The 27,180-nt window shown below is 36.6% G+C and overlaps 1 protein-coding gene across 1 annotated transcript in view; it reads right to left on the bottom strand.

Moving 5' to 3' along the window:
* Nucleotides 1-27,180, bottom strand: part of COL6A5 (collagen type VI alpha 5 chain) — a 116,792-nt gene that overhangs the window by 16,274 nt on the left and 73,338 nt on the right. The window contains 3 exon segments of the mRNA XM_032630446.1: nt 19,918-20,126; nt 23,129-23,141; nt 25,839-25,916. Of these exon segments, the coding sequence (XP_032486337.1) occupies nt 19,918-20,126; nt 23,129-23,141; nt 25,839-25,916 (300 nt within the window).

Raw genomic sequence — 27,180 nt, 5'->3', positions numbered from 1 at the left:
GAAGTGCAGACAAAAGCATAAATATATTTGTCTATGCAATGGGTGCTATATAATATACTTTAGCCCTAAAATACTGCCCAAACCTCTTCTAGAGTTCTTGGCAATAGTGTATCAGAATGTGTGAAGATTAGTTAAATGGACATTTCTTTCCTTTTGGGTTTACAATCCTGGAATTTATTAATCATTACCTGCTCTGCCACCAGGATCTCCATTTTGGCTTTTTAAAAAAGGCCGATCAACATACTTTGTTAAAACATAAAGAAAAGCATTTCATAAATGTTCTGGTAGAAGAGGAAGGAGTAGAAATGAAAAAAGAGAAATTACAACTGATATCACAGAGATACAAAACATCATAAGATTCTACAATCAATAGTTACATGTCATACATACTACTATATATAAAATAGATAACTAATAAAGACCTACTATATCACACAGGGAACTCTATTCAATACTCTGAAATGACCTATATGGAAAAAGAATCTAAAAAAAGAGTGGATATATGTATATGTATAACTGATTCACTTTGCTGTACAAAAGAAAGTAACACAACATTGTAAATCAACTATACTCCTATAAAAATTAAAGAAAAAACCCAGTTACATGTCAACAAATTAGACAACGTAGAAGAAACGGATAAATTTCTAGAAACATACAATCTTCCAAGACAGAATCAGAAAAAAATATACAGTCTGAACAGAGTGGTCACTAGTAGTAAAATTCAATTAGTAATCAAAAAGCTCCCAGCAAACAAATGTCAGAACTGATTAGGTTCATGGGGGAATTCTACCAAACATACAACAAAGTGCTAATACCTATCCTTCTCAAACTATTCCAAAAAATTGAAGAGGAGGGAACACTCCCAAATTCATTCCAGAAGGCCAAAATTACCCTGATACCAAAGCCAGAAAAAGACACTACAAAAAAAAGAGAGGTACAGGTCAATATCTCTGATGAATATACATGCAAAAATCCTCAACAAAATAGTAGCAAACCTAATTCAACAATATATAAAAAGGACCATACACCATGATCAAGTGGAATTTATGCCAGGATTGCAACAATGGCTCAATATTCACAAATCAATCAGTGTGATACACCACATTAACAAAAAGAAGGACAAAAATCACATGATCACCTCAATAGATGCAGAAAAAGCATTTAACAAAATTCAACATACACTCATGATAAAAACTTTATAGCACAGGGAACTATCAATATTTTGTAATAACCTATATGGGAAAAGAATCTGAAAAAATCTATATATATGTATACAACACACACACACACACACGCACACACACACACATAAGTGAATCAGTTTGATCTACACCTGAAAATAACACAACATTGTAAATCAACTATACTTCAATTAAAAAAAATAAATTAAAAGCAAACAAAACAAAACAAAGCAAAAAATGTGGATATGCAGGAAACATCTTAACATAATAAAGGTCATTTATGACAAACCCACAGCTAACATCATATGCAACGATGAAAAGCTGAAAGGTTTTACTCTAAATTCAGGAACAAGACAAGGATACCCACTCTTGCCACTTCTATTTAACATAGTATTGGAAATCCTAGTGACAGTAATCAGACAAGAAAAAGAAATAAAAGGCATCCAAATTGGAAGGGGAGAAGTAAAATTATCTCAGTTTGTAGATGACAATATACTATATATGGAAAACTCTAAAGTCTCCACCAAAAAAACATTAGAACTAATAAATGAATTCAGTAAAGTTGCATGATACAAGATTAATACACAGAAATCTGTTGCTTTTCTATACACTAATAATGAACTATCAGAAAGAGAAAGCAAGAAACAATCATGTTTAAAATCACATCAAAAAGAATAAAATACCTAGGAATAAACTTAACCATGGAGGTGAAAGACCTATACCTTGAAAACTATAAAACATTGTTAAAAAAAAACCAAAAAAACATTGTTGAATGAAGGAAATTAAAGATGATACAAATAAATGGAAAGATAGCCCATGTTTGTGGATTAGAAGAATTAATATTGTTAAAATGTCCACACTATCCAAAGCAATCTATGGATTTAATGCAATCTCTACCAAAATATCTATGACATTTTTCACAAAACTAGAACAAATAATCCTAAAATTCATGTGAAACCACAAAAGATCCTGAAGAGCCAAAGCAATATTGAGAAAAAAAGGACAAAGCTGGAGATACCACCATCCCAGACTTCAGACTATACTACAAAGATACAATAATTAAAACAGCAAGCTACTGGCACAAAAACAGACACATAGATCAATGGAACAGAATAGAGAGCCCAGAAATAAGCCCACATACTTATGTTTAATTAATCTACAACAGAGGAGGCAAGAATATACAATGGAGAAAAGAGCCTCTTCAATAAGTGGTACTGGGAAAACTGGACAGCTACATGTAAAGCAATGAAATTAGAAAGTTTCCTCATACCATATACTAAAATAAACTCAAAATGGATTAAACACTTCAATGTAAGACAGAAACCACAAAATTCCTACAAGAGAACAAAGGCAAAACACTCTTTGACATAAATTGTAGCAATAATTTTTTGGATCTGGCTCCTAAGGCAAAGAAAAAAGAAAGCAAAAATAAAGAAATGGAACCTAATGAAACTTAAAAGCTTTTGCACAGCAAAGGAAACCATTGACAAAACAAAAATACAACTTATTGAATGGGAGAAAATATTTGCAAATGATATGACTGATAAGAGGTTAATATTCAACATATATAAAGGGCTTGTAGAACTTGTTACCAAAAAAACAACCCAATCGAAAAAAGAGCAGAAGACCCGAAGAGACCTTTTTACAAAGAAGACATACAGATGGCTAACAGGCACATGAAAAGATGATCAACTTTGCTAATCATCAGAGAAATACAGATCAAAACCACAGTGAGATATCACTTCACACCTCTCATAATAGCCATCATCAAAAAGTCACAAATAACAAATGCTGGTAAGGATGTGAAGAAAAGAGAACCCTCCTACATTGTTGGTGGGAATGTAAATTGGTGCAGCCACTATGGAAAATGGTATGGAGGTTCCACACACAAAAGAACTAGAAACTGAACTACCATATTATCCAGCAATCCCACTCCTGGGTATGTATCTGAGGAAAGTGAAGACACTAATTTGAAAAGATACATTAGATTTTGTATGATACATGAGATTTTGTACACACCTCTCCATTTCACACTGCCAACCCAGGCCTGTCTGGTGAGGCCACTGGCCCAATGTTCATAGCAACATTATTTACAATAGCCAAGATATGGAAGCAACTTAAGTGTCCACCATCTGATGAATGGATAAAGAAGATATTATACACACACACACACACACACACACACACACACACACACACACAATGAAATATTACTCAGCCATAAAAAATGAATGAAATTTTGCCATTTGCAACAACATAGATGAACATGGAGGATACCATGCTTAGTGAAATAAGTCATACAAAGACAAATATTGTATGTTTTTACTTTTATGTGGAATCTAAATAATAAAACAAATAAATGAATGTAATGAAGCAAACTCACAGATACAGAGAACAAACCAGTGGTTACCAGTGAAGAGAGGGAAGGGGGGAGGGGCAAGATAGAGGTAGGGGATTAAGAGGTACAAACTACTATGTATAAAGTAAATAAGCTACAAGGATAGATTGTACAGCACAGGGAATATAGCAAATATTTTATAATAACTTTAAATGAAATATAATCTATAAAAATATTGAACCACTCTGTTGTACAACTGAAACTAATATAATATTGTAAATAAACTATACTTCATTAAAATAAGAGGAAGGGTTGACTTACCATGTTAGTAGAATATTTTTTCATACATTTCCCACACCAGGAATAGTACTCTTTTTTTTCCAGTTTTCTCTTTATAAATGAGCAAAATCTCAATCCTTTTCCAAAGTACCCAGCAGAACTATTTTCTAAAGAGGTATATTTTACCTCTAAAATCTCTAAAAATAGGTTCTCTACCTATTACAGGATTAGCATGAGAATCAAATAAGTTAAATGCTAAACTTTAAAATTCAGTCAAACACTAAATAATCACCTATGATCATTCTGCTTTGAGTCTAAATTATCTTATTAGGAAAGATTGGGCCTTTAAAAACATTTTCCTTCAAGAAAATCTGGCAGAAGTGTGGATAAAGGTTACCCAGAGCTCAGAGCAATGCTGTATATTTTCTGGAAATGTCACCATGCCAAATTCTTATCTCCAACTCTGTGGGAGAATTTTCTCAGAATGGCAGAGGAGGAAGGGCTTGCTCACTTGTTATGACTTGAAGGGAATGAGGGATGCAGCTGGATTTCCAGGGAAGTGCCCCAGGGATTAGCCTAATTTTGGCTGAGATTTAAGCCACAGGGCCAGGTGTGCTCCAGTAACTTTTGGGAGAAGTGGAGGTGGAGAGGGAATTGAGGGAGATTGAGCCATCTGGACTGGGATTGCATATGCTGTGGAGCTATGGTATTTGTGAGAAATCTCAAGATATGCATGAGTTATCTTGTGGTCTGCCTTGGAATTTGTACAGGGGCCAAAATTAGCCATGTGTTCTCTATAGACAAGCTACATGGACAAATGTGGCTACTTTATATGTACATTTCTGTCCACAAGGACTGCAGCAGATATTTTTCAAGTTAACCTTTTTTATAAGACTTCCTATGAGTCTCGCAATGCTTTCTTTTTCAATTTTTCCATTTTCTCAGTATTGAATTGAGGATCCAGGATGTTTCATGTCTTGTGCTCAGCTCCATGCCTATCTCCTCTCATTTAATATTCCACACAGCACTATAAGGATGAAATTATCATTGTGCCCATTTTACAGATGAGCAAGCTGAGGCTTGGAGGGGGCAAATGACTTGGTCAAGAAAAGACAGCCTGTAAGTGGTAGAGGCAGGATTTGTATCCAGCTCTGTGTAACACCTTCAGAAGAACTGCTCATCAGATTTGAGGGTGGAACAGACACATTAAGGGACACATTAGCCACCTTGCCAAAGGCCCAGGACCTGGTTTGAAGAACAAGGTTCTCAGTCAATGCTATTCTTAGTAATTGAAGCTACTAAGAAAGTTTTCTTCCAAAAGTAGGCAGTTAAATAAAATTTGCAGTATTTTCTTCTCTAGGCATTATGGAACAGTGGTTATAAGCAGAACCTTAGGAGTTTGAGGTGAGTCTATACCATTTGTTAGCTCTGTGATTCTGAGTCTCTCCCATGCCTCTGTTACATTATCTAAAAAATTATAAAATTGTTATAATAAACTATAACCGTATAAGATTTCTGAGAGAATTAAATAAAAATTTCACAGTGCCTAGCATATCCTAAGCACTCTAAAATTATATTTTTTAGAAGGAAAAAAACTGAGAAAAGTCTCAGATATCTGAAAATCCTACCCATGATACTATATTCTGTAAACCAGAATTTCCAAAAAATGCAAAGTCAGCTGATATTAGTGGAACACAATGGACATGCATACAAGCTCATTCTGTTGCATTTACGCATACTTTAACTGCAGAGGAGTTGGAATGACTTACACACCTCTCCATTTCACACTGCCAACCCAGGCCTGTCTGGTGAGGCCACTGGTCAAGCTCTAGGCTGGAGCACAAGTCTCTTATGGTCTCTTATGTGTCTCTGACTGTGTGTCATTGATTTTATGCCAAAGGGAAATAGAGACATATTTTTCAATCTCTTGTTTTGTTAGATGCGTTCCTCTCTCCACCGCTTGCCTGAACAAGTAGGAGTCACTGTTTAAAATCGACTTCATCATTTTCCCCAAAAACAGAATAAATATCTTTCTTGGCCTAGACTTTTCTAGGTGGCACTTGGTCCAAACGACTCACTCTTGCCATCTATGTCACACTCTGAAACAACAATCTACAGAAAGGTACCAGCACACTGAGAAAAGTAATGCATGCCTTAGGAGTTATTTATACCCAGACCACATGGATCCTTGTTTTCTTAAAATTTTTATTGAAATGTAGATGATTTACAGTGTTGTGTTAATTTCAGGTGTACAGCAAAGTGATTCAGTTATACATATATATATTCTTTTTTAGATTCTTTTCCATTGTAGGTTATTACAAGATATTGAGTGCAGTTCCTTGTACTATATGGAAAGCCCTTGGTGTATATCTATTTTATGTATAGCAGTGTGTATATTTTAATCACAAACTACTAATTTACCCCTCCCACTTTGGTAACCATAAGTTTGTTATCTATGTGTGTGAGTCTGTTTCTGTTTCATAAATATCATTTGTGTTGTATTTTAGAGTCTATATATGTGATATCATATAATATTTGTCTTTCTCAGACTTATTTCACTTAGTATGATAATCTCTAGGTCCATCCATGTTGCAGCAAATGGCATTATTTCATTATTTTTTTATGGCTGAGCAATATTCCATTGTATATATACATCACATCTTCTTTATCCATTTATCTGTTGATGGACATTTAGGTTGTTTCCATGTCTTGGCTATTGTAAATAGTGGTATTTTGGTTTTAATGGTGTTAGTTTTTGCTCTGGCCTCTGGATGAGTTTATAAGCAATTTATAAGGCCAATCTATTCTGGTCTTATGTCCTCTAAATGAGTTATAAGCAGGAATTTCTAAAAATTAAATTAAAGAGACCTTCAATATGGCAGAGGAGTAAGATGTGGAGATCACCTTTCTCCCCACAAATACATCAAAAATACATCTACATGTGGAACAACTCCTACGGAACACCTACTGAATGCTGGCAGAAGACCTCAGACCTTGCAAAAGGCAAGAAACTCCCCACGTACCTGGGTAGGGCAAAAGAAAAAAGAATAAACAGAGACAAAAGAATAGGGATGGGACCTGCACCTCTGGGAGGGAGCTGTGAAGGAGGAAAAGTTGCCACACACTAGGAAGACCCTTCACTGGCAGAGATGGGGGGTGGGCAGGGGGGAATTTTCAGAGCCACGGAGGAGAGCGCAGCAACAGGGGTGCGGAGGGCAAAGCGGAGAGATTCCTGCACAGAGGATTGGTGCTGACCAGCACTCACCAGCCTGAGAGGCTTGTCTGCTCACCCGCAAGGGCGGGCGGGGGCTGGGAGCTGAGGCTCAGGCTTCAGAGGTCTGACCCCAGGGAGAGGATTGGGGTTGGCTGCGTGAACACAGCCTGAAGGGGGCTAGTGTGCCACAGCTATCCAGGAGGGAGTCCGGGAAAAAGTCTGGAGTTGCTAGATAGGCAAGAGACCATTGTTTTGGGGTGCATGAGGAGAGGGACTTCCTGTTCTGTGTGCCCATAGATGGCAGAGCACGACCTAAGTGAGCTCCAAAGCCAGACATGAGCTGCGGCTATCATCTCGGACCCCAGAGACGGGCATGGATCGCTAATGCTGCTGCTGCTGTCACCAAAAATCCTGTATGCAAGCACAGGTCACACTACCACACACCCTCGGGAGCCTGTGCATCACACCACTGCCAGGGACCTGTGAGCCAGGGACAATTTCCACAGAAGAACATATGGTGTGCCTCAGGCTGTTGCAATATCATGCCAGCCTCTGCTGCTGCAGCCTCGCCCCACATTCCAATTATGGCTATGTTGCCCCTTCCTCTCCCTGGCCTGAGTGAGCAAAAGAGACCTAATCAGCCACTGCTTTGACCCCCCCCCCGACTAGGTGGGGAACAGACACTTGAGGGTGGCCTACATGCTGAGGTGGGGCCAAAACCAAAGCTGAACCCCAGGAGCTGTGCAAACAAAGAAGAGAAAGGGAAATTTCTCTGTGCAGCCTCAGGAGGAGCAGATTAAATCCCCGCAATCAACGTGATAAACTCTACATCTGTGGAATAACTGAATAGACAACGAATGTTACCAAAATTGAGTCAGTGGACTTTGGGAGCAACTGTAGACTTGGGATTTGCTTTCTGTGTCTGATTTGTTTTTGGTTTCATGTTTATCTTAGTTTAGTTTTTAGTGCTTGTCATCACTGGTGTGTTTATTTATTGGTTTGGTTGTTCTTTTCCTTTTTTCTTTTCTTCTCTTTTTGTGAGTGTGTGTGTGCATGTTTCTTTGTGTGAGTTTGTCTGTTTCAATTTGTTTTACCATTAGTTTGGAGGTTCTATCTGTTTTTTTTTTTTTCCTTTTCTCCCAAGCCGTGTGGCTGGTAGACTCCTGGTGCTCCAGCCGGGTGTCAGGCCTGGGCCTCTGAGGTGGGAGAGTCGAATCCAGGATATTGGTCCACCAGAGCCCTCCTGGCCCCATGTAATATTAATCAGTGAGAGCTCTCCCAGACATCTGTTTCAACACTAAGACCCAGCTCCACCCAACGTCCAGCAAGCTCCAGTGCTAGACACCTCATGAGGAACAACTAGCAAGATAGGAACACAAACCCACCCATTAGCAGAGAGGCTGCCTAAAGTCATACTAAGTTCACAGACACCCCAAAACACACCACCAGATTCGGTCCTGCCCACAAGAAGGACAAGATCCAGCCCCACCCACCAGAGCACAGGTGCCAGTCCCCCCACCCCACAACACGGAAGCCTACACAAGCCACTGAACCAACCTCAATCACTGGGGGCAGACACCAAAAATAACATGAACTATGAACTTGCAGCCTGTGAAAAGGCAACCCCAAACACATTAACTTAAACAAAATGAGAACACATAGAAATACGCAGCAGATGAAGAAGAAGGTAAAAACCTACCAGACCAAACAAATGAAGAGGAAATAGGCAGTCTACCTGAAAAACAATTCAGAATAATGATAGTAAACATGATCCAAAATCTCGGAAATATAATGGAGAAAATACAAGAAACTTTTAACAAGGACTTAGAACTATAGAGCAAACAAACAATGATGAACAACACAATAAATGAAATTAAACATACTCTAGAAGGAATCAGTAACAGAATAACTGAGGCAAAAGAATGGTTAAGTGACCTGGAAGATAGAAGAGTCGAAACAACCACCGCAGAGCAGAATAAAGAAAGAGAATGAAAAGAATTGAGGACAGTCTCAGAGACCTCTGGGACAACATTAAATGCACCAACATTCGAATTATAGGAATCCCTAGAGAAGAAGAGAAAAAGAAAAGGTCCGAGAAAATATTTGAAGAGGTTATAGTTGAAAACTTCTCTAATATGAGAAATAGTAATATTAATCAAACTATCAAAAATTAAACTCAAAGAAAAAATACTAAAAGCAGCAAGGGAAAAGCAACAAATAACACACAAAGGAATCCCCATAAGGTTAATAGCTGATCTTTCAGCAGAAATTCTGCAAGACAGAAGGGAGTGGCAGGAAATATTAAAAGTGATGAAAGGGAAGAAACTACAACAAAGATTACTTTACCCAGCAAGGATCTCATTCAGATTTGACAGAGAACTTAAAACCTTTACAGACAAGCAAAAGCCAAGAGAATTCAGCGTCACCAAACCAGCTCTACAACAAATGCTAAAGGAAGTTCTCTAGGTGGGAAACACAGGAGAAGGAAAATACCTACAAAATCAAAAACAAAACAATTAAGAAAATGGTAATAGGAACATACATATCGATAATTACCTTAAATGTAAATGGATTAAATGCCCCAAACAAAAGACATAGACTGGCTGAATGGATACAAAAACAAGGGCCGTATATATGCTGTCTACAAGAGACCCACTTCAGACCCAGAGACACATGCAGATTGAAAGAGAGGGGATGGAAAAAGATATTCCATGAAAATGGAAATCAAAAGAAAGCTGGAGTAGCAATTCTCATATAACACAAAATAGACTTTAAAATAAAGACTATTACAAGAGACAAAGAAGGACAAAACATAAGGATCAAGGGATCAATACCAGAAGAAGATATAACAATTGTAAATATTTACGCACCAAACATAAGGCAAATGCTAAGAGCCATAAAAAGGGAAATCAACAGTAACACAAGAATAGTAGGGGACTTTAACACCCCACTTTCACCAATGGACAGATCATCCAAAATGAAAATAAATAAGGAAACACAAGCTTTAAATGACACAGTAGACCAGGTGGACTTAATTGATACTTAAAGGACATTCCATCCCAAAACAACAGAATACACTTTCCTCTCAAGTGCACATGGAACATTCTCCAGGATAGATCACATCTTGGGTCATAAATAAAGCCTCAGTAAATTTAAGAAAATTGAAATTATATAAAATATCTTTTTTGACAACAACATTATGAGACTAGATATCAAGTACAGGTAAAAAAAACTGTAAAAAATACAAACACTTGGTGACTAAACAATATGCTACTAAATAACCAGATGATCACTGAAGAAATCAAAGAGGAAATCAAAAAATACCTAGAGACAAATGACAATGGAGCCACGATGATCCAAAACCTATGGAATGCAGCAAAAGCAGTTCTAATAGGGAAGTTTCTAGCAATACAATCCTACCACAAGAAACAAGAAACACCTCAAATAAACAACCTAACTTTATACCCAAGGCAATTAGAGAAAGAAGAAGAAGAAGAAGAACAACAAAAAAACCAAAGTTGGCAGAAGAAAAGAAATCATAAAGATCAGATCAGATATAAATGAAAAAGAAATGAAGGAAACAATAGCAAAGGTTAATAAAACTAAAAGCTGGTTCTTTGAGAAGATAAACAAAATTGACAAGCCATTAGCCAGACTCATCAAGAAAAAAATGGAGAGGGCTCAAATCAACAGAAATAGAAATGAAAACGGAGATGTAACAACTGACACTGCAGAAATACAAAGGATCAGAGAGACTACCTCAAGCAACACTATGCAAATAAAATGGACAACCTGGAAGAAATGGACAAATTCATAGAAAGTACAACCTACCAAGACTGAACCAGGAAGGAATAGAAAATATGAACAGACCAATCACAAGAAATGAAATTGAAACTGCGATTAAGAATCTTCCAACAAACAAAAGCCTAGGACCAGATGGCTTCACAGGTGAATTTTATGAAATATTTAGAGAAGAGCTAACACCTATCCTTCTCAAACTCTTCCAAAATATAGCAGAGGGAGGAACACTCCCAAACTCATTCTACAAGGCCACCATCACCCTAATAACAAACCAGACAAAGATGTCACAAAGAAAGAAAACTACACTGATGAACATAGATGCAAACATCCTCAACAAAATATTACCAAACAGAATCCAAAAGCACACTAGAAGGATCATACACCATGATCAAGTGAGGTTTATTCGAGGAATGCAAGGATTCTTCAATGTATGCAAATCAATCAATGTGATAAACCATATTAACAAATTGAAGGATAAGAACCGTATGATAACCTCAGTAGATACAGAAAAGGCTTTTGACAAAATTCAACACCCATTTATGATAAAAACCCTCCAGAAAGTAGGCATAGTGGGAACTTACCTCAACATAATAAAGGCCATATATGACAAACCCACAGCCAACATAATTCTCAATGGTGAAAAACTGAAACCATTTCCTCTAAGATCAGGAAGAAGACAAGGGTGTCCACGCTCACCACTATTATTCAAGACAACTTTGGAAGTTTTAGCCATGGTAATTAGAGAAGAAAAAGAAATAAATGGAATCCAAATTGGAAAAAGAAGTAAAATTGTCAGTGTTTGCAGATGACATGATACTTTACATAGAGAATCCTAAAGATGCTACCAGAAAGCTCCTAGAGCTAATCAATGAATTTGGTAAAATAGCAGGATACAAAATTAATGCACAGAAATATCTTGTATTTCTATATATTAATGATGAAAAGTCAGAAAGAGAAATTAAGGAAACACTCCCATTTACCATTTCAACAAAAAGAATAAAATGCCTACGAATAAACCTACCTAAGGAAACAAAAGACCTGTATGCAAAAAATTATGACACTGATGAAAGAAATTAAAGATGATACAAACAGATGGAGAGATATACCATATTCTTGGATTGGGAGAATCAACATTGTGAAAATGACTATACTACCCAAAGCAATCTACAGATTCAGTGCAATCCCTATCAAACTACCAATGGCATTTTTCACAGAACTGGGACAAAAATTTTCACAATTTCTACGGAAACACAAAAGACCCCAAATAGCCAAAGCAATCTTGAGAAAGAAAAACGGAGCTGGAAGAATCAGGCTCCCTGACTTCCTATACTACAAAGCTACAGTAATCAAGACTGGCACAAAGACAGAAATATAGATCAATGGAACAGGATAGAAAGCCCAGAGATAAACCCACGCACATATGGTCACCTTATTTTTGATAAAGGAGGCAAGAATATACAATGGAGAAAAGACAGTCTCTTCCATAAGCAGTGCTGGGAAAACTGGATAGCTACATGTCAAAGAAAGAAATTAGAATACTCCATAACACTACACACAAAAATAAACTTAAAATGGATTAAAGACCTAAATATAAGGCCAGACAATATAAAACTCTTAGAGGAAAACATAGGCAGAACACTCTGTGGCATAAATCACTGCAAGATGCTTTTTGACCCACCTCCTAGAGAAATGGAAATAAAAACAAAAATAAACAAATGGGACCTAATGAAACGTAAAAGCTCTTGCAGAGCAAAGGAAACCATAAACAAGATGAAAATACAACCATCAGAAGGGGAGAAAATATTTGCAAATGAAGCAACTGACAAAGGATTAATCTCCAAAATCTATAAGCAGCTCATGCAGCTCAATATCAGAAAAACAAACAACCCAATTCAAAAATGGGTGGAAAACCTAAATGGACATTTCTCCAAAGAAGACATACAGATGGCTAACAGGCACATGAAAAGATGCTTAATATCAATAACCACGAGAGAAATGCAAATCAAAACCACAATGAGGTATCACCTCACACCGGACAGAATGACCATCATCAAAAAATCTAGAAAGAATAAGTGCTGGAGAGGGTGTAGAGAAAAGGGAACCCTCTTGCACTGTTGGTGGGTATGTAAACTGAGACAGCCAGTATGGAGGTTCCTCAAGAAACTAAAAATAGAACTACCATATGACCCAGCAATCCCCCTACTGGGCATATACCCTGAGAAAACCATAATTCAAAAAGACATGTACCACAATGTTCATTGCAGCACTAGTTGCAACAAGCAGGACGTGGAAGCAACCTAAGTGTCCATCAACAGATGAATGGATAAAGAAGATATGGCACATATATACAATGGAATATTACTCAGCCATAAAAAGAAACGAAATTGAGTTATTTGTAGCAACGTGGATGGACCTAGAGTCTTTCATACAGAGTGAAGTAAGTCAGAAAGAGAAAAATAAATACCATATGCTAACACATATGTATGGAATCTAAAAAAACAAAAAGAAAGAAAAATTGGTCATGAAGAACCTAGGGGCATGACAGGAATAAAGATGCAGACCTACTAGAGAATGGACTTGAAGACACGGGGAGGGGGAAGGGTAAGCTGTGACAAAGTGAGAGAGTGGCATGGACATATATACACTACCAAATGTAAAATAGATAGCTAGTGGGAAGCAGTCACATAGCACAGGGAGATCAGCTTGGTGCTTTGTGACTAGCTAGAAGGGTGGGATAGGGAGGGTGGGAGGGAGGGAGACTCAAGAGGGAAGAGATATGGGGATATAGGTATAACTGATTCACTTTGTTATAAAGCAGAAACTAACACTCCATTGTAAAGCAATTATACTCCAGTAAAAACGTTAAAAGAAAAAAAAAGATGTGGCACATATATACAATGGAATATCAGTCATGAAAAGAAATGAAATTGCGTTAATTTGTAATGAGGTGGCTGGACCTTGAGTCTGTCATAGACAGTGAAGTACGTCAGAAGGAGAAAAACAAATACCATATGCTAACATATGTATATGGAATCTAAAAAAAATAAATGGTTCTGATGAACTGGTGGGCAGGGCAGGAATAAAGACGCAGATGCAGAGAATAGACTTGAGGACACAGGGAGGGTGAAGGGTAACCTGGGACGAAGTGAGAGAGAGGCATGGACATATACACACTACCAAATATAAAATAGATAGCTAGTGGGAAGTAGTTGCATAGCACAGGGAGATCAGCTCGGTGCTTTGTGACCACCTATAGGGGTGGGATGGGGAGGTGAGATAGGGAGGGTGGAAGGGAGATGAAAGAGGGAGGGGATATGGGTTTATAAGTATCCGTATAGCTGATTCACTTTGTTATACAGCAGAAACTAACACAACATTTTAAGGCAATTATACTCCAATAAAGATGTGATAAAAAGAATTAATAAATATTTATGGTTTTATTCATGTATGGTTTATAAAAAAGCATGAGAGAAAAATAATTAAATTAAAATTTAAATTGTACCACCAAAATTGTTTTAAAAATAGGGCTTCCCTGGTGGCACAGTGGTTGGGAGTCCGCCTGCCGATGCAGGGGACACGGGTTCGTGCCCCAGTCCGGGAGGATCCCACATGTCGCAGAGTGGCTGGGCCCATGAGCCGTGGCAGCTGCTCCTGCACGTCCGGAGCCTGTGCTCCACGACGGGAGAGGCCACAACAGTGAGAGGCCCACGTACCGCAAAAAAACAAACAAAAAAACAAAAAAACCAACTCTCCCACTGATGACATGATGCTCGTCAAATTTGGCGCTGGATATATTTCGTCATTTGAAAATGCAGACAATGCCCTTGCCAGACAACACAGCCTACATTGTTAAGTTAACGTTTTTGTGGAAATGGGCATGGATTTGAATCCTGGCTCTGCCACTTACAAGCTGTGTGATGTTGCTTGAGGATCTTAACCTTTGCATCAGTGTCCTCATCTGTAATATGTAATAGTCATTATAATAATAATAATAGATTTTCATGGTAAGGATTAAGTTACATCATGTATATAAAGTGCCTGGTGCATAGTTGCACTAAATACGTGGTAGCTTCTGTGATTACTATTATTTCTCATGCATTGTTTGATCATCAAGTGAGACAGTGAATACAATGCTGAGATGAATACTGGTTCCCAAAGCATTCCACCTGCACTTTTTTTTTAACATCTTTATTGGAGTATAATTGCTTTACAATGGTGTGTTAGTTTCTGCTTTATAACACAGTGAATCAGTTATACATATACATATGTTCCCATATCTCTTCCCTCTTGAGTCTCCCTCCCTCCAACCCTCCCTATCCCACCCCTCTAGGTGGTCACAAACCGCCGAGCTGATCCCCCTGCACTTTTTATTAAACTGAATACTTTCTTACTTGTATTAAGCTTTCTTTGTTTTACTCAGAGTATACTCTGATTATCAGACTACAAGCTCTTTGAAGACAGGGTCTCTGTCTGAATCTTTTTTTTTTTTTAAATCTCTCTAACCCCCCAAAAGACTAGCATGGGGCTTAATTCAGAACAGGAGTTAATTACATATTTGCTGCATGGATATTCATGGGAAAATCCATGTAAATGCTTGGCAGAGTCCTTTCCTATAGGAAGCCCTCAACGAGGGCTGCCACTGTTTTGTCGATTGCCACCACCACCATCACCCAATTATCACTTCAACTATCTATGTTTTATTCCATTAGCAAAGGGTCCCCATGAAAAAATGTGTTGCTAACACTATAGAACATTGCTTTAGTAATTCCAACAAATAATTGCATGAGACCTACAGAAGCAGCCTCCATGAAGTCAAATCATCCACATCCCCTGAACTCACAGTTCACATTAGCTCTGCCGCATGCAAAATCTTCAAGGAAGACACCCAAAGTATAATAACTATACAATAAATTCTCAAGCAAAAGTGAATGTCACAACCTCAGTCCACAGCTTAAAATGAACAGGAGACTCAGTTTATCCCCCAAAGAGCATCCAGATGGTTGGGATTTTCTAAAGCATTCATGAAACATGTCATTACAATTCAGACATGATCCCAGTTCTATCACTGACCTCTTTAGCATGTGTACAGATATGAAAGTAGGACATTCAGCTGGGGGACTGCTCCATTGGGTGATTCAGAAGCCAGTTCTGCTGCATTTAATTCCAGTACAGATTTAAATGTAGCAGAAGATATATGTCTTCAAGTTCAACACATGACAGCAAAAATTGGAAGCAAGCTAAGTGTTCAACAACAGATAAATAGTTAAATACATTCATTCATTGAAAGTAACATTATAAGAACACAAAAAAATCAGTATGAAGCTTGCAGCAATATGTAAAATGTACAACATATGTGAAAAGCAGGATATGAAATTGAATAAAACTATGTAAACCTATATGCCTGTGGAAAAACCAAAGACTGTACTCCACACCACAAATAGCTCAGTCTGCTAAATTGTGTGATTTGTGACTCTGTATTAAAATGTTATATGGTATGATAGTACTTTTACAATTTTTTAAAAATTAGCAGGATCCTGAGGGTGTACTGGGAAACAGTGGACAGGGTGTAGAAATCTTGAGTCCTTATACTGAATTTTTTAGTTACCTGATCTTGGGGGCTTGAAGTTTCTTCTAAAACAGGGTTTCTTTCATTATTGACAGTCTGATTGGATAATTCTTTGTTGTGAGAGAATGTCCTGTGTGCACTGTAGGATGTTTAGCAGCATCTGTGGCCTCTAGATGCCAGTAGTACCTTCCAGTTATGACAACTAAAAATGTCTCCAGACATTGCAATATGTCTCCTAGGGTAGAGTAGGGTGGAATCATCCCCAGGTGAATTTGCAAAAGCTAATCACTAAATACCTTTCCAGCTCTAATACCTTATGATTGATTGAAAATCAAAATATACATTGGCTTAAACAAACAAAACTGATTGTAGATCACAATCAAAGTTATCAAAATTAAAATGTAAAACAAAATCTATGCAAATTCCCTTGAGCACAACTCCAGCCTAGTTTGAAGAGAGAAGTGTTGCCTCTTAGTTCTTAACAAAATTCATTGAAAAGAACATCAGCTGAAATTATCTTAAGGCCAGGGAGTGTTTAAATCTATGAGTGTGCCCTAGGCTGAGTTTGGGTTGGCATTTAACATTCATTAAAAATTATCCTGTCCCGCTTTAATCTTGACAATAGACTAACTGTATCTTAAGTATTAGTTAACATAGCATCTTTGACGAAAGTGCTAGGCTTACAATTGGGTCAACAGTTGCAATTTAATTAGAATTAAACCACCCATTTTTATTACATAATTCCAAAGAACTATGTGTATTCCATTAGTGAGTAATTAAGAGCAACTGAATTTTCCAAAGAATTTTTATATTGTGGATGTGTGGTCAAAATGCATAATAATATCTCTAGATAACCCCTACATATTTGGATCTTAAAATGTCTTGTTAGATAGATCTTGGATGAATAGATGGGTGGATGAATGTTCAGTGTTCTTGGATGAGTAAAATAAAATTATAATCCAGTTTACCTGGATCCCTTTGACAATAGGAATTCTTCTGTGATACTAGTTACTCAATTGCTTTTAGCTGAGAACACAGAGCAAATCAGGAAGCACACCAAAGTGGTAGCATGCACAGTAGTTCTTAAACTTCAGCCTGGATCAGATTTTTTGCTTGTTAAAAATCAGATGGTTGAGCCCCACCTCCAGTTTCTGCTTCAGTAGGTTCAGGATCAGTGCATTTCTAACGAGTTCCCAGGTGATGCTGATGCTGCTGGTTTAGGGACACACTTTTTGAGAATCACTGGGATAGTGGATCTGAAAAATGAGGACCTACAAAAATCACCTATGGTGTTTTTAAAGCTTGTGGCTTTTTCCTGGCCACTCACACCCCTAAATATGAAGCAGTAGTACTGAGAAGGGCTTAGGAATCTATGCTTGTGAAGGGCTTCAGGTGATCCTGATACAAATTGTCTTTGAGCTGCTGTAAGGAGTGGAGAGGGCCAGGAAAGGTGATGCAATTAAGGATGAACTTGGAAACTGGAGTAGGGAGGAAGAAGCAAGGGAGAGGCCTAGGTAGAGAGATAGTGGTTGTGTTTCTTGTGAAAGAGAGTGATACACAACCCATTGCCAGCCCACAGTACTCTGGGAACTCTAAAAATTTCTTAAATGGTTAAGATTCTTGACTTCTCCAGGACTCTCCATTGAAGGGCACAAAAATCAGCCCTTGGCCATAAGAATCACATTATAAATGAATAATAAGCATAGCATGTGGAAGTTCTTATGGAAGTTATCAATCTTTTTATTTGTGCAATACATCTGGAATGTGTATCAAAGCTCATCTCTTAGCGACTGGATAAAATATCTGAACTACAATTTACTCTCCTTGAGGATGGCACATTATACAGAAAGTTCTCAGCGGCTTTTGACAACTAGCTAGCAATGATTTTAAAAAGAAAAAAAAAGAAAGAAAGGAATAGTATGAAGTCCCTAGACAACACTGATGATCTGAGACTCAGATTTATTGTAAAGGATAAAAATATATATATATATTATCCTTAGATCTGAGACTCTGTTTCCAGGCAATCACAACTCAACATAATCCTCCACAGAACTCCCAACACTTCAATCCACTGCAAGAGAAATTGGGTGTGGTGGGTGTAACAGCAAATTGACATTTTTTTCCTATAGAGCCATGCAACAATTATTTCTGCAGCCAAACTGAACCTTAAACTGGTTATGAGTATCTTGATATCCAGACATCTGAAAAACCAAATGAAAAGTATTTCTATTGCTATTGAACAACAGTCATTAAAGATGGCTGCAAAGATGAGTTTCTCCTTTGTTCCCTTAAATATCCAATTAATTTAGTCTTTCTTGAAAAGTTTCACACTTCTAAATTATTAGACTTTAAAACGCTTACTACTAACAATACTGTCACAAATGACAATTTGGTATTCCAACTCTGCCAAAATAACTTCCTTTTTCTTTTCTTTTTCTTCCAAAACCAAACCATAATAAATTCCTATGCCTTGAGGGCTGTTGTAATTCCCATATCGTTAAAATGAATACTCCAAATTAATTGCATCCATTAAGAAGAACAAATTTTGTATTTTCTTCTTTAAGCTATGTCTATATAATGATAAAAACCTGTTTTAAATAAGAAATCACACACTTGAATGCCTTAATGCCAAGGAACTACATACATCCAGGTTTAATTCATTACTATTTTTTACTAAAAAAAAGTCTTATTTTTCAACTAATGATGAATTGACTCTTTAATTCTCAAGTCTAGCTTCTGTAAAGGAAAGTTTAACTGCTTTAAAGACAAAATTCAAACATGCATATTTCAGAAATGGGGGGAAATATGGGGACATCAGTGTTGAACCCAAGGAAAAGAACATTTATTTATCCAAGGAAATTACTAAGAATGAATATTATGAGATTGGCCGCCTTTTCTTTCAAACTTGCATATTCTAACATCACACATGATACTTACGACATAATGCTTTAAATGCTGGCATTCTGGCCAAATGAGCATTTTGGGAGACTCTAGATACATAGATGGAATAGCTGAATAGTCTGTTTAGAATGCCCACCCTTTCAAATGAAAATACAGCCAAAATTCTATGATCTGATTTGTTTGAAACTATTAAATCCTGACAAAAAGCATGATTGCTTTGCCATTAAAATGTATAGAGTGGGGTAGTTTATTTCCAGTTAAAAAACCTTACACTTTCTCATGCAATCACAAGTTCTGGGACACTGGTCAGGCCAACTTTTAAAAGTTCCTCCTTTGCTATGTTATTCTCTGTAGTACCTCCTTCTACATCACACTAACCTAAATTGTGGTTTCTAGAGAAACCTTAAGTTTGGTGAACATATCAGTGACATTTCTTAGAGCTTACCATTGATTTCCAGAGTGGTACCTGTCACCATTTAAATCTTCAGATCAAATAAAAGCTGCAGTTGTAGCCACCATCTTGAACTTGAAAAAAGTTGCTTTTTATACCCACCTTATTTATTTGATTCTCTATTAGTGTTAAAAGATGAGGATCCAGTTATTTTTAAATCACCGCTATAACTTTTCATTTCCTTACCAGCAGTGAGACTTGCAATTTCTTCAGAATCCTGATCTTTTTCATATTTAGTTGTTAATTTCTGTGGCATAAACATTTGGCTTGGAATGTAAGCCAGACGGTCACTTCCACTGTCTTCCAACACAAAAGATGAATCTCTGCCCACACTCAATTCCTGGCCAATGAAGCTGTTCTCTCCTGAAGAAATCTCTTCTGGCTCAGGGGTAAATCTAGAAGATAAAAGGGAAAGTTTTAGGTGAACCTATATAACTTTGGGAAATACAACTAAAATATCACAAAATTTTAATATAGTTAATTATTTCTTAGAAGAAAGACAATTGGGTGATAAAAATTTATTTCAATCAAATAATTTATTATACTACAGGAGAATTTTACTAAACATGTAAAGAAGAACTAATACCTATCCTTCTCAAACTATTCCAAAAAGTTCAAGAGGATGGAACACTCCCAAATTCATTCTACAAGGCCACCAGTACCCTGAAACCAAAACCAGACAAAGACACTACAAAGAAAGAAAATTACATGTCAATATCTTAGATGAGTACAGATGCAAAAATCCTCAACAAAATATTAGCAAAATGAATCCAACAGTATATAAGAAGATCATACACTGTGTCAAGTTGGATTTATTCCAGGGACACAAGAATGGTTCAACATACACAAATCAATCAGTGTGATATGCCACATTAACAAAAGGAAGGACAAAAATTACATGATCATCTCAATAGATGCAGAAAAAGCATTTGACAAAATTCAACCTCCATTCATGATAAAAACTCTCATCAAAGTGGGTACAGAAGGAACATATCTCAACATAATTAAAGACAATTTATGGCAAATCCACAGCTAACATATGCAGTGGTGGAAAGCTGAAAGGTTTTCCTCTAAATTTAGGGACAAGATAAGGCTATTTAACCACTTCTATTTAACAGTTTTGGAAGTCCTAGCCACAGAAATCAGATAAGAAAAAGAAATAAAAGGCATTCAAATTGGAAGGGAAGAAATAAAACTGTCCTTATTTGCAGATGTCATGATACTTTATATAGATACCCTAAAGTCTCTACCCAAAAACTATTAGAACCAATAAATGAATTAAGCAAAGTCACAGGACACAAGATTAATATACAGAAATCTGTTGTTTTTCTCTACACTAATAATGAACTATCAGAAAGAGAGAGTGAAAAACCAATCCCATTTAAAATCTCTTCGTGGGCTTCCCTGGTGGCGCAGTGGTTGAGAATCTGCCTGCCAATGCAGGGGATATTGGGTTCGAGCCCTGGTCTGGGAAGATCTCACATGCCATGGAGCAACTGGGTCCATGAGCCACAACTACTGAGCCTGCGCGTCTGGAACCTGTGCTCCGCAACAAGAGAGGCCATAACAGTGAGAGGCCCGCCCACCGTGATAAAGAGTGGCCCCTGCTTGCTGCAACTAGAGAAAGCCCTCAAACAGAAATGAAGACCCAACACAGCCAAAAGTAAATAAATAAATAAATTTATTAAAAAACAAATCACTTCGAAAAGAATAAAATACCAAGGAGGTAAAAGACCCATACTCTGAAAACAATAAAACATTGATAAAGGATATTAAAGATGATACAAAGAAATAGAAAGATATCCTGTGCCCTTAGATTGAAAGAATTAATATTGCTAAAATGACCATACTACCCAAAGGAGATTTAATGCAATTCCTAACAAAATACCCATGAAATTTTTCACAGAACTAGAACAAATAATCCTAAGGTTCATATGAAACCACAAAAGACGCTGAATTGCCAAAGCAAGGTTGAAAAAAAGAACAAAGCTGGAGATACCATCCTCCCAGACTTCAGACTATACTACAGAGCTACAGTAATCAAAACAGCAAGGTACTGGCACAAAAACAGATACAGAGATCAATGGAACAGAATAGAGAGCCCAGAAATAAGCCCACACACTTATGGTCACTTAATCTAGCTATGACAAAAGAGGCAAGAATATGCAATGGAGAAAAGACAGTCTCTCCAATAAGTGGTGCTGGGAAAACTGGACAGCTACATGTAAAACAATGAAATTAGAACACTTTCTCACACCATATACACAAATAAACTCAAAATAGATTAAAGACCTAAATGTAAGACCAGAAGCCACAAAATTCCTACAAGAGAATATAGGCAAAACATTCTCTGACATAAATCGCAAGCAATATTTTTTTTGTCTCTGCCTCCTAAAGCGAAAGAAATAAAAGTAAAAATAAAGAAATGGGACCTATTAAACTTAAAAGCTTTTGCACAGCAAAGGAAACAATTGAAAAAACTAAAAGACAACCTATGGTGTGGGAGAAAATATTTGCAAATGATATGACTGATAAGGGGTTAATATTCAAAAGAGATAAATAACTCATACAGCTCAATATAAAAAAAACCAATTAAAAAATGGGCAAAAGAGCTAAATAGAAAGTTCTCCAAAGAAGACATACAAATGGCCAGCAGGCACATGGAAAGATGCTCAGCATTGCTAATTATCAGAGAAATACAAACCAAAACCACAATGAGATAGCTCCTCACACATGTTAGAATGGCTATCATCAAAAAGTCTACAAATAACAAATGTTGGTGAGGATGTGGAGAAAAGGGAACCCTGTACACTGTTGGCACGAATGTAAATTGGTGCAGCGATTATGGAAAACAGTATGGATGTTCCTTTAAAAACTAAAAATAGAGCTACAATATGATCCAGCAATTCGCATCCTGGGCATACATCCGAAGAAACACAAACACTAATTTGAAAAAATATATGAACCCCAATGTTCATAGCAGCACTATTTACAATAGCCAATACATGGAAGCAACCCAAGTGTCCATGAACAGATGACTGGCTTAAGAAGATGTGGTATATATACAATAGAATATTACTCAGCCATAAAAAAGAATGAATTATTGCCATTTGCAGCAACATGGATGGACCTAGAGAATATTACACTTAGTTAAGTAAGTCAGAGAGAGAAAGACAAATACTGTATGATATCACTTATATGTGGAATCTAAAAAATAATACAAATGAATGTATATAGCAAAACAGAAACAGACTCACAGATACAGAGAACAGACTAGTGGTTACCAGAGGGGAGAGGGTGCGGGAGGAGGAGCAGGTTAGGGGTAAGGGATTAAGAAATATAAACTACTGTGTATAAAATAGATAAGCAACAAGGATATTTTGTATAGCACAGGGACTTATAGCCATTATCTTGTAATAACTTTTAATTGAGTATAATCTATAAAAGTACTGAATCATTCTGCTGTACTCCTGAAACTCATATAATATTGTAAATCAACTATACTTCATTTTTTAAAAAAAGCATATACTGATACATTTGTGTAAATTCCCATTTATCCTTCCCTTTCTTGCCATCTGCTTATAGCCTATGAAACACTACTTTGGAATAAATCAAGTCTGATTTGTCACAGAGTTTTAGATAAATGACAAGAAACTCATAGGTTACTTGGGACAAGCAAATAATGTCTCAGTTTGATATCAATCTCCACAGAAAATGTAGAAAATAGTCATTTAATCTACCATCAACTTCTCTGAGAAGAATAAAACTATATAAAATATATCTCATTGACACCATGCTTCCTGAAATGGTGTCTACATTTGTATTCTTTGGAGTAAGAATGATAGTTTGAAAATATTGTGTTTTTATTTAGGTGATGGTAAAAAACATATTCAATATAAGTTTATTCTTATTCTATTAATCCACCTTTATGCAATTTCAAGTCCATGTTTATGTTTGCATTGATACTGTTGTTTGGCACCTGGCGGTACTACTTTAACTGTTGAGAATTAATGAGGAAAGGAAATAAAGTCAGACATAATATTATCAACAATACATTCACACCAAGCAAAAGCCAAATGATACAATGACTAGAGTGGGAATGATTGTTTTGCAATAGTGCAGGTGAACAAGTGCTGGGGAATCAAGCACTCACAGAACTGAGTGGGCAAGCTGAGAGCAGAGGTGACTCTGCAGCATGCATCATGTTTTACACATTTTACCAATATGCACCATATTATTAAAAAAAATTTTATTGAAGCATAGTTAATTTACAATGTTCTGTTAGCTTCAGGTATACAGTAAAGCGATCCATTTATACATACATATTTATGTGTATATATATACATATATATGTGTATATACACATATATATGTATATTTTTCAGATTCTTTTCCGCTATAGGTTATTACAAGATATTGAATATAGTCCTCTGTGTAGTCCTTGTAGTTTACCTATTTTATATATAGTAGTATGTATATGTTAATCCCAAACTCCTAATTTATCCCCCTCCCCTGAACCTTTCCCCTTTGGTAACTGTAAGTTTATTTTCTAAGTCTGTGAGTCTATTTCTCTTTTGTAAATAAGTTCATTTGTATCATTTTTTTAGATTACACATATAAGTGATATCATATGATATTTGTCTTTCTCTGTCTGACTTACTTCACTTAGTATGATAATCTCTAGGTCCATCCATGTTGCTGCAAATGGCATTATTTCATTTTTTATGGCTGAGTACCATTCATCTGTTGATGGACATTTAGGTTGTTTACATGCTTGGCTATAAAATTTCTTTCTTTAGTTTTTAGGAATTCTATTTTGGCAAAGCAGAATCATCTAATACATTAAGTTACTGTTTTAAATTTGTGCCTTACTGAGTTTCCTTGGGTTTGATGTACGAATTTATTTTTGTTTGATAGTTGCATAGGAACTATACACATATGGTATTTGCAGCTAGATTTGTGTTTGTACATGTTAAAATATTATATTAAAATGTAGTCCTGTAAGAATCAATTTTCCTTTAAATAAGAGTATTGTTTATTCCATGTTGGGAAACACTGCTTCACAGGACATCAGTGCCATATTGTCCTTCAGAAGGTGTGAGCTGCTGGATGCTTCCTTGTTAAACTACTAAGTATAAATGAAACCTGACATGAGAGGAACATGTATTTGCATGAATTCTGAGGAACACTTCATCTTGCCATTTTGGATATATGGGATTTATGGGAAAGACCGCATCTATTTTGAGAAGCTCTTTGCTTAATTGCAATCTGACGGGACAGGGCCATTATGGGCTAACTCTGGGCTTTCACAGGCTGTAGTCAGGGATCCAAGCTTGGTGAAATAGAGAGAAAAGCACAGAGCAACCAAATGGGCCATTCTCGTTCTGTTTGAGGTTCAAGTCCATTCAGATTAATTATTTATATTTTCACTCAAGATAAAATTTTAAAGAAATTTATTTACATGTGCAATGATATTGTGGGGTCTTTCATGCTGTTTTGGGAATGAAACAATGAATCACATGGAACCCCATACTTCAGTAAGACAAGACATTGGGATAAACTGTAATAAGTGCCTCAGCAGAGGTGTAAAAAGTTATTAAAAAAGGAAAAACTGTGGATTTTGACTGAGTGTAAAGATGGGCTTTGAAGAGGAAACAGCTTTAATCAGGGCCATGAAGGATGGGTAAGATTTCACTGGAAGAAACAGGATCCCAGGCAGTGGGACAAGAGGTCCAGGAGGGTGAACTCCTGGACCTCTGATCACACAAGGCAGACAAGAGTCCAGTGTGGCCGGAACTCAGAGCTTATGATGGGGAGAGATGAGAAGTAAGGTTGAGGTGGGTTGAGACTGAATTCTGGGGTAAATTTCAATATGGAAATTTCTGAGAAAACCATGAATTTTAAAGCAAAATTGTAATAAGCTCATGAGGATGTTATAAAAACAATCCTGAAAGCATGCTTTTGTTCAACTTCTGCTGCAGAAAATGGAATACATGAAGAGCCTTTCCTTCAGGGACCTTATCTGCCATCAGGCAGTTACACACCCCTCAGTCAATCCATAGTCACTTGTAAATATCAGAGCTTTCTAACTCACAGGAGATTGATACTTTGATTATCCTCTTCCTTTGAATTGATGAGTCTGCAGATGTTCTCAAGCATCAGTGGTGGGTACTGATTGAATCCTCCTATTGAGAGAGGAAAATTATAGTTATATTTTTAAACTAGAAATTGTATTTGCTAGGGAAAGAGAACTCCAACAGGAATCTTCTTGAAGCAATAAATGTCACTAAAGTATTTCAGCACAATTTGGCTTGGGTGAGAACAGAAAATAGTAGCAACTAGAAATAGCATTCAGAATTTGATTTTAGAACATTTTGCAGCCAAAAAATTACTGGGGTCATGGAAACAGACCTCCTCAAATTGTTCATTTAAGGGTTAATTGTGATGCAGAGACACGATTTCCATATGTTCAGGCTAACATAATTTTATTCTGATCCTATAATACTTTTTCACTCAGACTTATGCTAATAGAAAAAGTAATATTTTATTACATCATGCTATTTCTGTGCTTCTGCACCAATTAACACTGATTTCCTAGGAGGAAAATAATCACAGGAAAGATTTTAGCTAACTGACCTAAATAATATGTTCCTTTACCTCTTTCTATTGTTGTTCTATAAACTGTGGAATACTGAGAAATATATAATTTTCCCCTCATTCAGGAAAATAAATAGGTTTTAGTGAAAGGAAATCTTTGACCATTGAATGATCGAAGACTCTGTGAAAATATCTCACAGAATGTTTATGGTTTTATAATAATCATATTTCTCTTGTTCTAAGATGAGCATTTTTTTCTATTTCTCTGAAATGAGACTATGTCTTCTTATCAATTGCAGTTGACAGTTGCTATTGGTGAGGAAGGAATAGTGATGCCATTGTTATCGCCTGTACATGTGGGAACAACAAACGTGCTAGCACCAAAACTTGTAGAATTGGGGTCAGCAGTTTAGAAGAAATTTCCAGAAGTATTAGTAAAGGAGACTTTTAACCTCTACAAACCAAGTGGTTATGGGAAGACAGTGAATTGGATGTGCTTAACAACATTGCTCAGATGGAAATCAAAAGTAAGCTAGCTCTAATAATTGCAAAGCCTAATTTAAGAGCCTAGCAAGACCAGTTTTGTGTTATTTCATAGAGTCTTTTTAAAGTACTGCTTCATTGGGGTGCATTGACATATACACACTACTGTACATAAAATGGATAACTAATAAGGACCTACTGTATAGCACAGGGAACTCTTCTCAATACTCTGTGATGACCTGTATGGGAAAAGAATCTTAAAAAGAGTGGATTTATTATATGTATGGCTGATTCACTTTGCTGTGCAGCAGGAGCTGGCACGGCATTTTAAATCAACTATACACCAACAAAAATTAAATTAAGAAAAGA

Source organism: Phocoena sinus, chromosome 4, assembly GCF_008692025.1.
Source record: "Phocoena sinus isolate mPhoSin1 chromosome 4, mPhoSin1.pri, whole genome shotgun sequence".
NCBI lineage: Eukaryota > Metazoa > Chordata > Mammalia > Artiodactyla > Phocoenidae > Phocoena > Phocoena sinus.
This window is presented reverse-complemented; position numbering and strand designations above follow the sequence as displayed.